Below are 18503 nucleotides of genomic sequence, written 5' to 3' on the forward strand. Positions count from 1 at the left end.
CACCACACAATGGCTAATGAGCCCTTTTTCTTTTTCCCCACTAATACACGCCAAAAAGAGGCTTTAGAACATATAACTGCTGCCGTGAACGCCAAATAATACTTTTTTTTGCCACTAATACATGAAAAATTGGGTTATAATTTTCTCACTTCAACACAAAATGACTAATAAGCCCCTTCCCCCCCCCCCCACTAACACACGACAAAAAAAAGGCTTTAGAACATATATAAAACTGCACCGCACAAGGGCTACAAAGACCCCAATAACAAGAACGGTTTGCTGGAATTACAGAGGTATAATGGCAAAATGAGTAGCAGTATAATGGCAATTTGGATCCACAGTCAGTGCAGCAAGGTATAATAGGATTGTTCCTATTACCCAGGCTATAAACACCCCTATTGAACCCTGTTCTGCTTCAATACTGTGGAATAATTACTCCTTATCCTTTCCCTACACTTCTAATGCCCTTTCCCTGAACTTCTATTGAGCAAAAAATTAGTTTTTAAGTCTTTCCTAGCACTGTCCCTAGCGCCTGCTAACGTCTCTCCCTGCACTAAGTACACTGGAAAATGGCTGAATCTAAGATGGCTGAGGCTATTTATAGGGCTGTGACATCACAGGGCTGGCTGGCTGCTAATTAGCTGCATGTAGGTGATCTCTCATTCCCAGAGTTCCTTGCTCCTTGCTCCATGCCGCTGCAGACAGTGACATTATCTGCGCTACATCTCCTGTGTAACGTGTGCAGCCTAAAAATATCTGACATCCAGTGTACTTTTTCCGTAGACGGCGTCTGCTGCGGACAATTACATTGCCTGCGCTACATCTCCTGTGTAACGTTTGCACATCCTAAAAATATGTGTGACATCCAGTGTACTTTTTCCATAGACGATGCGGACAGTGACATTATCTGCACTACATCTCCTGTTTAACGTGTGCGCATACTAAAAATATCTGTGACATCCAGTGTACTTTTACCGTAGGCGCTGTGGACAGCGACATTATTTGCGCTACATCTCCTGTTTAATGTGTGCCCATACTAAAAATATCTGTGACATCCAGTGTACTTTTTGTGGAGACGGTGTCCGCTGTGGACAGTTACATTACCTGCGCTACATCTCCTGTATAACGTTTGCGCATCCTAAATATCAGTGATATTCCCTGTCATTTTTTATTAGCCGCTGGTGACAGCGACATTACCTGCTCTACATCTCCTGTATAACGTTTGCGCATCCTAAATATCAGTGATATTCCCTGTAATTTTTTATTAGCCGCTGGTGATAGCGACATTACCTGCGCTACATCTCCTGTATAACGTTTGCAAATCATAAATATCAGTGATATTCCCTATAATTTTTTATTGGCTGCTGGTGACAGCGACATTACCTGCGCTACATCTCCTGTATAATGTTTGCGCATCATAAATATCAGTGACATTCAGTTACATTTTTTCGCCGCTAGAAACAGCGACATTACCTGCGCTACATCTTCTGTATAACGTTTGCGCATCATAAATATCAGTAATATTCAGTCAAATTTTTTCTCTGCTGGTGACAGCGACATTACTTGCGGTACATCTCCTGTATAACGTTTGTGCATCCCAAATAGCTGTGAAATTCCCTGTAATTTTTTATTAGCCGCTGGTGACAGCAGCGACATTACCTGCGCTACATCTCCTGCATGACGTTTGCACATCCTAAATATCAGTGACATTGAGCCAAATTTATTCGCTGCTGGTGGCAGCAACATTACCTGCGCTACATCTCCTGTATAACGTTTGCGCATCATAAATATCAGTGATATTCCCTGTAATTTTTTTTTTTAGCCGCTGGTGGCAGTGACATTACCTGCGCTACATCTCCTGTATAACGTTTGTGCATCATAAATATCAGTGATATTCCCTGTAGTTTTTTATTAACCGCTGGTGACAGCGACATTTCCTGTGCTACATCTCCTGTATGACGTTTGCACATCATAAATATCATTGACATTCAGTCTAATTTATTTTCGCATACACTTACGAAACCTGCGCTACTGTACTTGTGAGATACTTGCAAGCATATCTACTATTTAATATGCAGAAGGTGAGCAGTAAGGGACGGGGTAGTGGCCGTGCTGCTGATGGTGCACGCAGAGGCTGTGGCCCTGGGCACGGTGAAACTGTGCCTGCTGCCAGAGAACAAGAAACACTCATCCACGATACCTAGATTCATGTCCCAGTTTGCAGGGCTGCGCAGGACACCACTCTCGAAGTCACACCAATGCGACCAGGTGGTCGGTTGGATTGCAGCAGATAATGCTTCCAGTCTGTCTTGGCAAACAAGTGATCCCACACTCTGATATTTCGAGGAGCTCTTTTCATCGCCATTCCTTGATTTGGGCCTCTGGCTAAGCCCACTTGAAGAGGGACATGAGGAGATTGTGTGCACTGATGCCCAAACTCTTGAGCATCCACAGTCACAAGAAGATGATGGTGGGGAACGGCAATTAGTGTTTCACGAGGTGGATGATGATGATGAGAGACAGTTGCCAATAAGTCAATGGCAATTAGTGTCTCAAGAGGTGGATGATGAGGATGAGACACAGTTGTCAATAAGTGAGGTTGTTGTTAGGTCAACAAGTCAGGATGACCAGAGTGAGGAAGTGGAAAAGGAGGTGGTGGACGCTAAAATCACTGACCCAACCTGGGAAGGTGGCAAGCCAAGCGAGCACAGCAGTGCAGAGGGGGAGGGATCCGCAGCACCGCAACAGGCTGGAAGAGGCAGTAGGGTGGCAAAAGGGAGAAGGCGGGCCACACCAAACAGGCCCGCAACTGTTCCCCGGAGCACCCCCTTGCGGCAATCTCCCTTGCCAAGGGCTAGCTGTTCCACAGTCTGGCGGATAATAAAATAATTGTCATTTGCAACCTATGCAGTACTAAAATGAAAATTTTGCCATTTAGGCTTGTGGACACGGAGGCTTTACGCAGCCTGATGACAGCGGCTGTCCTGCGGTACTTTGTCCCCAGCCGCCAATATTTTTCATGGTGTGCAGTCCCAGCCTTACACCAGCATGTGTCCCGTAGCATCACCCGTGCCCTGACCAACGTAGTTATTGGGAAGGTCCACATAACGACTGACACATAGACAAGTGCTTGTGGCCAGGGACGTTACATTTCCCTGACAGCACACTGGGTGAACGTTGTTCAGGCCGGGAGCGAGTCGTACCCTGAATGGGACAGGTGCTACCAACACCAAGGATTGCAGGCCCTACTTCCATCAGGATTTCCGCCACCACCTACATAAAAGGCTTCAACCCCTACTTTTCCTCCTCCACCTCCTCCTTCACTTCCACCTTTGAGTTCTCATCTTGCAGCACCAGTTAGACAACAGTCAGTAGCTGGAAGCAGTGTAGCACTGCAGTGGGAAAGCGGCAACAGGCCGTGCTGAAACTATTTTGCTTAGGTGACAAACAGCACACCGCTGCAGAGCTGTGGCAGGGTTTAAGGGACCAGACTGAGCTGTGTCTCTCGCCACTCAACCTACAACCAGGCATGGTTGTGTCTGATAATGGCTGTAACTTGGTGGCGGCTTTGGAGCTCGGCAAGCTCACACATATACTATGCCTAGCCCACGTGTTCAACTTAGTGGTTCAGCGGTTTCTCAAAACCTACCCCAATTTGCCTGAGCTACTGGTGAAGGTGCACCACATGTGTGCCCATTTCCAAAAGTCATCTACAGCTGCCGCCTGTCTGGCAACGCTGCAGCAGCGCCTGCAATTGCCAGCTCACCGACTGTTGTGCGAAGTGAGCATGCGCTGGAACTCGTAGCGAAAAGTGGGCATGGATGTCTGACCTCTATGAGGTTTTATGCAACCTTGAGGAATCAACACAGATCGTGAGCGGCGATGCCGCTATTATCAGCGTAACCATCCCACTTCTGTGTCTACTGAAATGCTCGCTGCTCACAATGAAGGAGGACACTTTGCATGTGGAAGAGGTGGAAATGGGGTAAGACAGTACACAGGGTGATAGTCAGACCACCCTCCGTTTGTCTTCTCAGCGTGAATTGAATGATGATGAGGAGGAGGAGCAAAAGACGGTTGACTCCGCTACAGAGGGTAGTACCCACACAGAGGCGTATCTAGTGAAAATGGCGCCTATGGCAAGCACTGAAACTGCGCCCCTGTCAAAATATTTTAAACCCATCTTTCAGATAACCTTAACAAAAAAAAAAACAGCTGACAAATCTTCAATCAAACTCTTTAATCTTCCAATTAAAGTTTTTGTTGCCTAAAATTAATGTTTGTAAGGTAGAAAAACAGAATAGTGTAATGATTCTGTTAAAAAACGAGTAAATACTTATTAAATTCCTTCATCTATATCACCTCCGGCGTTCTAGTTTCTGTTCTCTCATTCACTTCCTGGCTTGCGGCGCTCGTTCATGTAAGAACTACATTTCCCAGTATGCATTGCAGCACGCATAGTAATTCACATCTCCTTGATGTCTCTAACACGTAGAGAGCGTCCTGCCACACAGATGTAGTTCCCAGGAGGGGGTAGGAACAGTGTACACACTGATTCGAAAGCGCCACTGCCCATTGAAATCAATGGGCAGCGCCGCCGAACCGCCAGCAATGCACCGCTGCAAGCTGCATTTTGCGGGCGGTTTTAACCCTTTTTGGGCAGCTAGTGGAAGCTCAAAGTCCTGCGAGCCGCATATTTGAGGCGCCCTGCTAGCGGCTGAATAGCGCCGCAAAAACTACAGTAAAGCGCCGCTCAAATAGCGACGCTTTACCGCCAATAGCGCAACGCCCAGTGTGACAATAGCCTAAGCCTGGCATCATGACAGTCTCAAACAGAAGCAAGCAGCCCATCCAATATAGTGCTTGCACAATATGGATTAAATTAATTATAATTATGCATAGCCATAGATATAAATAAAGTGATTTGTGCAACAGCAGGTACAACTTGCACAAATCACTTTATTTAGGATATCTATGCATAATTCTAATTTATTTATTCCATATATTTAGCAGCACTATATTAGGTATTTAGCAAGGTTACATTTATTAGGTTGCCTGCAGTGCTTGGCAGATTGCAGAATGTCAGTACATCATTATACAGTGTGATCATGATGTGTGTGTGTACCGTAGCAGACTAGCAGTGCTGCCTGGCTGGGGGTCCAATCGTCCAACTTCTCACAGTTCTTCTCCTCACTTCACCTCAGTGCAGTCAGTCACGGTGACTGAGTCACCTCACGAGTGACACGCTTGGATAAATGAAGCTACGATACGCAGAGGAGGGTAGGCGGAGCTTGAGGCGGAGCTGGAGGCGGAGCTGGAGGCGGAGCCTCTGCAAGTTAGCAGATACACGGACGGACTGGGCGATCCCATTCATAGAAAATCATGGGGGCGCCTGTCTTTCTCCTACATGCCAGCCCTCAGTCCAGACTGTCCAGCCAAGGTAAAAGTACTTTCCAAGTTAATTTGCGTGCCGCCGCCAGCGCTGGGGCTAAAGGAGGTGGCTGCAGAATGGGTGGGAATTTTTTTTTCATGATATTTTTTTTTTTGTCGCCCCCCCCGCTTGGCGCCTATGGCACTAGCCATGGCTGCCATAGCTTGGATACGCCACTGTACCCACAGCAGGTTTATTCCATCTATTCAGCATGGATGGGCCGAAGAGGAGGAAGAGGATGAGGAGATTGAGAGTCATCCTCCTGATGAGGACAGCGAAGTCTTGTCTGTTGGGACTCTGGCACACATGACTACGCATTTTGGCCAACACAGATTACTGGTTGTTCACCCTTCACGACCCCCGCTACAAAAAGAACTTCTCATCTCTCATTCTTGTAGTGGAGAGGACTAGCAAAATGGTGCAATACCATGTGCTTGTGGAAAAATTGCTCCAAAAATTTCCAGCTGACAATGCTGGCAGCAGAGTACATAGTTCCTTGGGCAACCGAGGAGGGGAGACGAGGGGAACACACAGCAGTTCCAACAGAGGCAGGGCAACACTCTCCAAGGCCTGGGACAGTTTCATGACACCCTGCCAGCAACCCCACCCTGATGCGCGGCCTAGTGTCACAAGGGGAGAAAAGTTTTGGAAGATGGTGAAGGAGTACATAGCAGGCCGTGTCAGTGTCCTCAATGATCCCTCAGTGCCTTACAACTATTGGGTGTCCAAGCTGGACACGTGGCACGAACTGGCGCCTTACGCCTTGGAGGTGCTGGCCTGCCCTGCCGCCAGCGTTTTGTCAGAGCGGGTATTTAGTGCTGCTGGGGGCATAATAACTGATAAGTGCATCCGACTGTCAACTGAAAATGCTTACAGGTTGACTCTTATCAAAATGAACAAGGCCTGGATTGCCCCTGACTTCTCTACTCGACCAGAGGAAAGGGGCTGAACATAAAGGCACTTTAACCCCTTAAGGACTCAGCCCTATTTCACCTTAAGGACTTGGCCATTTTTTGCAAATCTGACCAGTGTCACTTTAAATGCTGATAACTTTAAAACGCTTTGACTTATCCATGCCGTTCTGAGATTGTTTTTTCGTCACATATTGTACTTCATGACACTGCTAAAATTGGGTCAAAAAAGTTATTTTTTTTGCATAAAAAAATACCATATTTACCAAAAATTTTGAAAAATTTGCAAATTTCAAAGTTTCAGTTTCTCTACTTCTGTAATACATAGTAATACCCCCAAAAATTGTGATGACTTTACATTCCCCATATGTCTACTTCATGTTTGTAGCATTTTGGGATTGATATTTTATTTTTTGGGGATGTTACAAGGCTTAGAAGTTTAGAAGCAAATCTTGAAATTTTTCAGAAATTTACAAAAACCTAATTTTTAGGGACCACTACAGGTATGAAGTCACTTTGCGAGGCTTACATAATAGAAACCGCCCAAAAATGACCCCATTCTATAAACTACACCCCTCAAGGTATTCAAAACTGATTTTACAAACTTCGTTAACCCTTTAGGTATTGCACAAGAGTTATTGGCAAATGGGGATGAAATTTGAGAATTACATTTTTTTTGCCTAATTTTCCATTTTAACCCATTTTTTCCACTAACAAAGCAAGGGTTAACAGCTAAACAAGACTGTATCTTTATTGCCCTGACTCTGCCGTTTACAGAAACACCCCATATGTGGCCGTAAACTACTGTACGGCCACACAGCGGGGCGTAGAGTGAAAGGTGCGCCGTTTGGTTTTCGGAGGGCTGATTTTGCTGGACTGTTTTTTTGACACCATGTCCCATTTGAAGCCCCCTGATGCACCCCTAGAGTAGAAACTCCATAAAAGTGACCCCATCTAAGAAACTACACCCCTCAAGGTATTCAAAACTGATTTTACAAACTTTGTTAACCCTTTAGGTGTTGCACAAGAGTTATTGGCAAATGGGGATGAAATTTGAGAATTTCATTTTTTTTGCCTAATTTTCCATTTTAACCCATTTTTTCCACTAACAAAACAAGGGTTAACAGCCAAACAAGACTGTATCTTTATTGCCCTGACTCTGCCGTTTACAGAAACACCCCATATGTGGCCGTAAACTACTGTACGGGCACACAGTAGGGCGTAGAGGGAAAGGTGCGCCGTATGGTTTTTGGAAGCCAGATTTTGCTGGACTGTTTTTTTGACACCATGTCCCATTTGAAGCCCCCCTGATGCACCCCTAGAGTAGAAACTCCATAAAAGTGACCCCATCTAAGAAACTACACCCCTCAAGGTATTCAAAACTGATTTTACAAACTTTGTTAACCCTTTAGGTGTTGCACAAGATTTAATGGAAAATAGAGATACAATTTCAAAATTTCACTTTTTTGGCAGATTTTCCATTTTAATATTTTTTTTCCAGTTACAAAGCAAGGGTTAACAGCCAAACAAAACTCATTATTTATGGCCCTGATTCTTTAGTTTACAGAAACACCCCATATGTGTTCGTAAACCGCTGTACGGGCACACAGCAGGGCGCAGAAGGAAAGGAATGCCATTCGGTTTTTGGAAGGCAGATTTTGCTGGACTGGTTTTTTTGACACCATGTCCCATTTGAAGCCCCCCTGATGCACCCCTAGAGTAGAAACTTGAAAAAAGTGACCCCATTTTAGAAAGTACGGAATAGGGTGGCAGCTTTGTTGGTACTAGTTTAGGGTACATATGATTTTTGGTTGCTCTATATTACACTTTTTGTGCGGCAAGGTAACAAGAAATAGCTTTTTTGGCACGTTTTTTTTTTTGTTATTTACAACATTCATCTGACAGGTTAAATCATGTGGTAATTTTATAGAGCAGGTTGTCGTGGACGCGGCGATACCTAATATGTATACAATTATTTTTATTTATGTAAGTTTTATACAATAACTTCATTTTTAAAACCAAAAAAAGTTTTAGTGTCTCCATAGTCTAAGAGCCATAGTTTTTTCAGTTTTTGGGCGATTATCTTGAGTAGGGTCTCATTTTTTGCGGGATGAGATGACGGTTTGATTGGCACTATTTTGGGGTGCATATGACTTTTTGATCGCTTGTTATTACACTTTTTGTGACATAAGATGACAAAAAATGTCTTTTTTTACACCGTTTTTTTTTTTTTTTTTTTACGGTGGTCATCTGAGGGGTTAGATCATGTGATATTTTTATAGAGCAGGTCGATACGGACGCGGCGATACCTAATATGTATACTTTATTTTTATTTATGTAAGTTTTACACAATGATTTCATTTTTTAAACAAAAAAAATCATGTTTTAGTGTTTCTTTAGTCTGAGAGCCATAGTTTTTTCAGTTTTTGGGCGATTATCTTGGGTAGGGTATAATTTTTGCGGGATGAGATGACGGTTTGATTGGTACTATTTTGGCGTACATGTTACTTTTTCTATCACTTTTATTACCTTTTTTGGGAAGTAAGGTGGGCAAAATTTCAATTTTCTTATATTTATTTATTTTTATGGTGTTCACCGTGCGGGGAAAGTAACATGACCGTTTTATAGATCAGGTCGTTACGGACGCGGCGATACCTAATATGTGTAGTGTATTTTATTTTTTTAATTTTTATTCAGTGATGAATGTTTTTTTTTTTATCTTAACTTTTTTCACTTTTTTTTACATTTTTTTGACCCAGACCCACTTGGTTCTTGAAGATCCAGTGGGTCTGATGTCTGTATAATACAGTACAGTACAATATATATTGTTCTGTACTGTATTTTACTTACACTGAACAGATCTATGCTTTTAGCACAGATCTGTTCAGCACCATGGACAGCAGGACGCCTGAGCAGGCGTCCTGTTGCCATGGGAACCTTCCCCGTCTGCCACAACTTCGCAGACGGGGAAGGGTAAGCACAGGGCTGAGGGGGGCTGTCGGGGGGCTCTCTCCCTCTCCATCGGGGGGCTGCAAAGGCACAGCAGCCCCCCGATGGAGAGGGAGGGAGCTCCCTGACCGATGACGTACAGACCGCAGTATGGAAAGGGTTAAACGGCTGACATCTGCACAGATGTCAGCCGTTTATACCAGGGTGCCAGCAATGTGCTGGCACCCTGGTATACCCACTAGAAGCCAACGATCATTCATGGGGAGGCGGGCGGGGGATCGCGATCCCGCCTGCCGCACCGCCCGCCTCCCGCAACGCCCCCACCGCATGCGACACCCCCCCCCCCCGCACCACCCGCCGGCATCAAATCGTGCAGGGGTGCAGGGGGGGGTGAAAAATATTGATTTTAGGCACTCAAAAGTTTCTGATCCCGATCAGAAACTGCAAAAAGCGCAGCAAACCGCAGGTCTGAATTGACCAGCGGTTTGCTGCAATTGCCGACACGGGGGGGTCACATGACCCCCCCTGGCATTGTCACAGGATGCCGGCTGAATGATTTCAGCCGAAATCCCGTTCTGATTAACCCCTGGGGCGCCGGAATACTGATTTCAAGTTAGGACGTACCGGTACGCCCTGTGTCCTTAACGACTCGGGAAATAGGGCATACCGATACGCCCTGCGTCCTTAAGGGGTTAAATGTGGCTTTTATGGTGTATTGAATACATTGTATTCCCAAGCACCCCTTCCACCACAAAAAGGGTATATGTTTCAATCTTCCTTTTCTCGTCCTCCTGCTCCATAATATCAACATGCTTATTAGGCTGCCCTCGCTTCTAATGTTTTAGAGGGTCAGCTCAGCAGCAGGCCCTCAACCATAATTTTTTCGATGGTCAGCTCAGCAGCAGTCACTAGCCCCTAATGTTTTAGAGAGTCAGTTCAGCAGCAGGCCCTTGCCCATAATGTTTTAGATGGTCAGATCAGCAGCAGGCACTAGCCGCTAGTGTATTAGATAGTCAGCTCAGCAGCAGACCCTCACCCCTAATGTTTTAGATGGTCAGCTCAGCAGCAGGCCCTCGCCCATAATGTTTTATATGGTCAGCTCGGCAGCAGGACCTCGCCCCTAATGTTTTCGATGGTCAGCTCCGCAGCAGGACCTCGCCCCTAATGTTTTCGATGGTCAGGTTAGCAACAGGCAATCACCCCTAATGTTTTAGAGAAAATAGAAACAGAAACAGCCGGCACTCTGATTATTAGCCTCGCGGTGCTCGCGTCCAGGATCAGCGTCCAATAAATCAATATGAAGTAAAGGATCGGCACTCTCAGTAAGGTATGATCTTCAATCTTTCTTTATTTCGCCATATAGAGGACTGAAAAAACAACGTGTTTCGACTCACAAACCGAGTCTTTGTCAAGCACAAATAAAAAATAAAATATGGGATTTAAATAGTCCGCCACTGATGACGTCAATAACACGTGACAACAGGGTTGTCATGGAGACAAAATACAAACAATAAGCGGCAGACTAGATAGGCATGGAAAGCAACATGCTGACAATATAAATGTGGATATATACAGGGCCGGACTGGCCATAGCATTTGCCCGGTGGGCCGGGCCGAACACAATCAGCCGGGCCGCCGGCTGAGTTTTTTATTTATTTTTATTAATGTTGCAGCAGCCGGGCAGGAGTGGAGATGAGCGCTTCCATTGTGGAAGCGCTCATCTCCATATTCATCTGTATCGCAGTCCTCAGGACAGCGACACAGATGAATGGAGCAGGGGAGAGGCGTCTCCCTTGCCCATTCCTCTGATAGGCTACAGGCACTAGGCATGTAGCCTATCAGAGGCTGGTGCAGGCGTAGCGATGATGTCATCGCGCGCGCCGCCCGAGCCGTACAGCGCGGGACACAGGCCAGAAAAGGCCTGCATCGCTGACAGCAGCATGGAGGTAAGTATATGAGTTTATTGTTTTTATTATTAAATTTTATACTATACTGTGGCAAGAAGGGGGGTGGGGTCCCTATATACTGGCACAATATAGGGGGGGGGGGTCGGCACTATGGAGAAGAGGGGAAGCACTATGGGGCCATACAGTACAGATCAAAAGTTTGGACACACCTTCTCATCCAAAGAGTTTTCTTTATTTTCATGACTATGAAAATTGTAGATTCACACTGAAGGCATCAAAACTATGAATTAACACATGTGGAATTATATACATAACAAACATGTGTGAAACAACTGAAAATATGTCATATTCTAGGTTCTTCAAAGTAGCCACCTTTTGCTTTGATTACTGCTTTGCACACTCTTGACATTCTCTTGATGAGCTTCAAGAGGTAGTCCCCTGAAATGGTTTTCACTTCACAGGTGTGCCCTGTCAGGTTTAATAAGTGGGATTTCTTGCCTTATAAATGGGGTTGGGACCATCAGTGGCATTGAGGAGAAGTCAGGTGGATACACAGCTGATAGTCCTACTGAATAGACTGTTAGAATTTGTATTATGGCAAGAAAAAAGCAGCTAAGTAAAGAAAAACGAGTGGCCATCATTACTTTAAGAAATGAAGGTCAGTAAGTCAGCCGAAAAATTGGGAAAACTTTGAAAGTAAGGGCTATTTGACCATGAAGGAGAGTGATGGGGTGCTGCGCCAGATGACCTGGCCTCCACAGTCACCGGACCAGAACCCAATAGAGATGGTTTGGGGTGAGCTGGACCGCAGAGTGAAGGCAAAAGGGCCAACAAGTGCTAAGCATCTCTGGAAACTCCTTCAAGACTGTTGGAAGACCATTTCAGGGGACTACCTCTTGAAGCTCATCAAGAGAATGCCAAGAGTGTGCAAAGCAGTAATCAAAGCAAAAGGTGGCTACTTTGAAGAACCTAGAATATGACATATTTTCAGTTGTTTTACACTTGTTTGTTATGTATATAATTCCACATGTGTTAATTCAGAGTTTTGATGCCTTCATAGTCATGAAAAAAAAGAAAACTCTTTGAATGAGAAGGTGTGTCCAAACTTTTGGTCTGTACTGTATATACTGGCACAATATGGGGGGGTGGCACTTCGGGGCCCTATATACTGGCACAATATGGGGGGACACTATGCAGAAGAGGGGAAGCACTATGGGGCCCTATATACTGGCACAATATGGGGGGGTCAGCACTATGGAGAAGAGGGGAAGCACTATGGGGCCATATATACTGGCACAATATGGGGGGGCACTATGGGGCCCTATATACTGGCACAATATGGGGGGACACTATGCAGAAGAGGGGAAGCACTATGGGGCCCTATATACTGGCACAATATGGGGGGCACTATGGGGCCCTATATACTGTCACAATATGGGGGGACACTATGCAGAAGAGGGGAAGCACTATGGGGCCCTATATACTGGCCCAATATGGGGAGGGGGGGTCGGCACTATGGAGAAGATTAGAGTCTATAGATTAGAGTTTGTGTCCTGTTGGTCAGGACTCTGGAGAAGCTTTCTTTGTCTTACTGCCAGTATTTGCTGGTTCATTAAGAGTTGCCCAGGGTGCACCACGGGGAGGCGAACCCGCTGTACACCCCATACCGTACTGTCACTTAACTAGACAGATACTTCTGGCCAATAGAGATAGCCTTGCGGTTCGACCGGCGGTCGTTTCGCGGCAACCTTTGCTCGTTCGCGGTTTGCCGAACGGGCAAACATATGGCGATGTCTGCCGGCGCCATATTCTTATACATTGTGAAGAACTTTGACCCATGACACATCCATCAGGTGGTACAGGACAGCCAACTGAGACATTTCAGCACATGACATACCCCCTACATTTTATATTCAGTCTTTTGCCAGTGTAGGGAAAGCTTGCTGTGTGGAGCAGGGACAGACTGTTACGCACACCAAACACTAGCTAATAGGGCCACAAAAGTTCCTTTTAAGGACTGGTATAGGTGTGCTATCGATAGGTGTGACTTACTGAGGGGTGTGATATACTTATAATATACTTTCTAACATAGAAAGCATATTATAGTGCATTTGTATAGTGCAGCAGTGGTGAGCGGTTCTGCTGCGATACTGCAGCTATACAGAGGGGCAAATGCTCTTAGAACAAATAATTTCTACTGGTGTGATATAAATCAATTGACACAACCAAGATAAGGGTTTTGGTCAGACCGATGCTATTTAAGTAGGCTAAACCCTAAAGTCCAAAAGAATAATCACAAAATGGGTAGCTTTATTAATACTTAACATTTATTTATTTAAAAGTTAAAATAATAGGCCCTTGATGTATAGAAAAAAATCTAGACTGAGTGCAATTGGGATATTGCATACAACTCTCTGTTGGCATGCCAACACAGAGAGAAAAAATGGACCAAAAAAGGAGGAAGGGACAGATATATTGATAGGTTGAGAAGAGAGGATGCGTAGTAAGAGGGACACACTGCTGAGTCTCAGCCCTAGATGTCCCTTATCCTAACTCCTCAACACACTAAAGATCTATCCCAACCCTAGTTAGCCCTACCTAGACCTGGACTGCCCAGCTTTGTCCGAAAGATAGAATGTGGTCCCTATTTCTAGAGAACAGCATACCGGATCAGATAAAGGAGGGCAGTATATAAAAGACTGACAAACAAAAATTATATATATATGTGTATATGAGAAAACCTATATACATTGCGATGAATGAGCTATATAGGTACAGTGCTCAGGGATCAATGGTAGGTCCTAAGTTGATAAAGAGCGTCCCATAAATACATATATGACACAACCTATAAAATTTGTGATAAATAAACTCAATAGGTACAGTGCTCAGGGATCAATGGTAGGTCCCAAGTTGATAAAGAACGTCCCGACGCGTTTCCTTGAAGGTTAACAAATCTTCAGGGGACTACAACCTTTAAATGTATTGGTCACAAAATTTGACTGAATTGTATGTGTCACAAGTTCTGTCAAATATTTAAATTTCTGCAAGAGGTAGCTCTCAAGTATCCAGAGCAATAGCCACACTAATGATACACAGAAATATTGTCATTTGACCAGAAAGGACTCAAAGGACCCCCCCATGACCACCTGAATTCAGGGTCATAGACACAGTGGTTACCAAGTAGCTGGGTCTAGAGTCATTTCGGTTAAAAGACATTCAAACTAACACGTGACCACCTGTTTGAGGGTCACTAGTTTGATTCATCAATCAGCAAAAATAATAAAGTGACTATCTGTTCAAAAGTCAATCATAAGACATGGTATAACAGATAGACCACCAGTTTAAATAAAATCCAGGTCTAAGACAATACAAATGACCTGAGTTGCACTCAGAGAAACTAAAGAGGCTGTCTCAAGCATTGAATCAGCTTTGCTGGTGTATTATCGCCCACCAGATGATGTTAAAAGACAGTTCAATGCTATGTGCCAGAAAGCGCTTGTACAGCGATAAGGTTTGAGCACATGCAGTCAGCAAGGTACTTATCTGTACAGTCGCTGCCATACGCGGAATGCCGAGGCGTGACACCCGCACCCCTCTGTGAACAGTTGGTGTATCACGACTGTACAGATAAGTACCTTGCTGACTGCATGTGCTCAAAGTATTAATAAAGCTACCCATTTTGTGATTATTCTACTGGTGTGATATACCAGTAGTCCCCAAAAATGTGATTGAGGCAGGGGTGTGATATACCAATAATATACTTTCTGTATAGTGCATTTGGGTAGTGCAGCATTCGTTTGCAGTTTTGCTGCGTTACTGCAGCTACACAGTGTGACAAACGCTATTGGAACTATGACATAGCAAGGGGTTTTGTTTGGGAAGGCAGGTATTTTCCTCCCAACATGGGCGGCTGGGCTGATTTCCAGCCAGGTGACATCAAATACCAGACCGGAGTTTAAGTGCCGGTCCAGTTTTTGGCAGCACCTGGCTGTCCTTTAAATAGGCAGCTGGGCTCAGAATCTGAGTCTCTGTCTTGGGATCTGAAGCATGGTGCTGTGCTGGAGGGTTAAGAGCCGCATGAGGGCTGTATGCTGGGAAACAGGCCCCTAAAGCCTGCTGTGGACTGCCGGGGATAAAACGGCTAGCAAGGTGACGTGTCTGTTCTATGGACTTTTCATTGTGTGAATTAACACCAAGACTGCTATGAGTTGTTTTTCTTTTGCCTTTTGTGTGAATAAACACTGACATTTTGATTTACGAACTTGTTTTGCCTCTGTACTGCGTCCGCTTACCCTGCCTACCAGAGCAAATCCTCACAGAACTAATAATTTCTACTGGTCTGATATACCAGTTGCCCCCCCCCCCCAAAAAATGATTGAAGCAGGGGTGTGATATACCAATAATATACTTTCTATATAGTGCATTTGGGTAGTGCAGCATTTGTTTGCGGTTTTGCTGCGTTAAAGCATCTACACAGAGTGACAGGGACAATCTTATATAGTAAGGGTTAGGCAACTTTCCTATTGGTTGATAGGGATGTTTCTAAGCTCTGACAAAGATATTGCAGCCTTCTCATTGGCCCACAAGCTAGAAGCAGGGAGGGATCATGTGTACTGTGAAAAAAAAATTATATTCCAGATTACAAATATATAGCACTATATTCTAAATATTTGCGAATTCTCGAAGTGCCAATATTCGCAATAAAATTCACAATATTCGCGCTTAGCACTACTGTCCATCTCTGTGAATTAATGTGAGGCCTGTTGGCATAGGGGGGGGCTATCAAATAGAGTAGGTTTCCAATCCAGAAAGAGGTCAAATTGTCGTAGTGGATGGACACAGTTGATTTCGATCAAAATATTTTTGCCAAGTGCCTCATATTTATTTATCCAGTGAATATAGCATTAGTTCATATATTCTATGTTTGTAAAGTGCTGTAGCATCATGTTCGCTTTTAGTTTTCTTCTTATATATTGTGATAAAGTCCATGCTGGTATAACTTGAGTATCTATTATTATACTTCTACTTGTGCATAGTGATATGAGCCCTGCTGGTACTTAGCTATTGTCTACTTTGGTTTTGTAGATTCTGAAGATTTTAAATGAAATTCTGCAGATGCAAAAGAACAGTCAGACTTCTCCTGTGAAAACATTTGTTAAAAAAAACTCATTTTCTGATGTGATCTTGGAAGGGCTCCTAGAACGCCTGGATAATCTGTCCGACAAATGGGTGAAGTATGCAAAACCATTCACTCCATGGTTTTTAAGATTGATCGCAACCACCCTCTAACCCCATGTGGCTACGTATTCAGTTCCCTTTGAAGAATTGACTTCTGCACAGGTCTTTGCTACTAAAGGGGATAAGACCAACCAGGTCTGGGCCTCACTTGTCTAAAGGCCCCATAGCAACTGCATGGTCTGCCTCAGTGGTAAGCCCTTGTCTGAGAGTAGCTCTGACTAAAGTCCCATGTGCCACATTTTCTCTACAGAAATGTCAGTTTCATTCCCTCGAAATTTCCATAGCGGTTTCTACATGTTTAAACAGAGAGAGAGAGAGACAGTATTGTGTGAAACATATTGTACAAAAATTGGTTTGATTACGGCGCTTGTCATTACATTGTTGCTCTTTTATAGGATAGCTAGATGTTAATAAGACATAATTACAAACCAGGAAACAAAATATAATTCGGGCTACGACAAGATCCTCCTCCCCTACAATGAAAACAGTGCCTAAAATATTCATGTGGTTTTTGTTTCTCTGGGCAAAGAAATGGTCCTCAAATTAATGAGGCGCTGGAGACACCAAGGGGACACTGAAGATTCAGATGTAGAAATTACATTTGTCGTGTGGTTAACAATATTTGAGGCAGTAAGACAATGCAGGCTAATTATAAATCCCGGTTGTGTTACTGACCCCCAGCCTCCTGGTGCAGGATGTGAATGTGTGTTTCTTTCTTTTTCTTTTGTTTACATTGATTTCATATGGTTTTTTTTTGTGATTATTAAATTTTTCCCCCCAGTCTTTTTAGCAGCCATCAGAGGTGATATGATGATTTTTGTTGTTATCTTACTTTTTGTCTGGACATGCCAGTGGCGTACCTTCAGTGGAGTCAAACCTCACAACTGCTATGGGAGGAGGTGGAAAGGCCCATCACCGAATACCTCCTTCTGTTGAAAAGTTTGTATTTTCACGTAGCTGCCACTAAGTGGAGCTTGGTGCAAAGAGATGATCATATCTTCCTTTACAGACAATGGTAACTGTATAATCTCCTATCCACTGAGCTCCCACTAGTGGTAGCTGCTGGCAGAGAGCTTTGTAATATGTGATGTGAAGCAGGAGAATATATCTACAGTATGCTTTATGTATGTATATGCTGTCTGGTGTATATACATTGAGAAATTTTTGTAGTACCGGTTCCAAATTTTCCAACACAGAAGTTTTTAAAAAATTTCTTCTGCTTAAAGCTGTTGTTGCAGTGGTCTGGTTTGGGGTAGCCCCAATGTTACGCTGGGTCTCCCGGACACTGTCGAGGTGTCACCACGTGTTGCTGCTCTCCGGGAGGGATGGTAGGACGTAGTGCACCCAATGGGAAATAAGTCCAAAGAGTCAGGGTCTGCAGTAAACCAGGGTGCTTCTTTACTGGAGGAATTTAGATACAAAACAATACAGTCGAGGCATTGGGCTGGCTTCTCCAGTCTCCTCCCTGGCAGAAGAAGGGTTTGATGCCGAGGAAAGGCCTGAGCTAGTTGTCCCTCTCTCTCACTCAGAAGGATGGCATCCTGGTCAAGGGCCCATGGTCTGTAATTCAGTAGTCTGGGTGGCTCCTTGGTCACAGGGCTGGTGACCCATGATCTGTGACTCAGCGTCCCCATCTCAGCGTGTTCTTCTGGTCACTCATGCAGGCTGGCATGAGTCCTCCTCACCAAGCACTGTCCCCCAACTGCAGCACACTAGGGGCTCTGACTGCTCTCCTTATACACAGTTTTAGCTACACTAGTGGGAGGGGTGGAGTGGAGAAACTAAGCGCAGACAGATACATTGTAGCACTTTCCATATCTCAGACTTACATTAGAGCTTCAATGATACTCAATGTCAATGACACAACAGTTTTTCCAGACAAAAACAAGTTTCCAGACATAACATAGCTAAGCCAGACAGTCACAAGGTCAGGCTGTCTGATTCTGGTGGTAAACAACGTCTGGCTTGTTCCCTCCAAAACATGGCAGGTGTGGAAAATTACCATTTCCACAGAGCCTCACAATTAGGCCTCATGCACACGACCGTTGTGTGCATCCGTGGCCGTTGT

At 44.5% G+C, this 18503-nt stretch overlaps 1 protein-coding gene across 2 annotated transcripts in view; it reads left to right on the forward strand.

Moving 5' to 3' along the window:
* LOC121005103 (disheveled-associated activator of morphogenesis 1-like) overlaps nt 1-18503 on the forward strand; it is a 314210-nt gene that overhangs the window by 130004 nt on the left and 165703 nt on the right. For both annotated transcript variants that reach the window (XM_040437659.1, XM_040437660.1), the window contains exon 5: nt 16283-16431. In XM_040437659.1, the coding sequence (XP_040293593.1) occupies nt 16283-16431 (149 nt within the window). The remainder of the gene's footprint in view (nt 1-16282; nt 16432-18503) is intronic.

This window comes from Bufo bufo, chromosome 6 (assembly GCF_905171765.1).
Source record: "Bufo bufo chromosome 6, aBufBuf1.1, whole genome shotgun sequence".
Taxonomy (NCBI): Eukaryota; Metazoa; Chordata; class Amphibia; order Anura; family Bufonidae; genus Bufo; species Bufo bufo.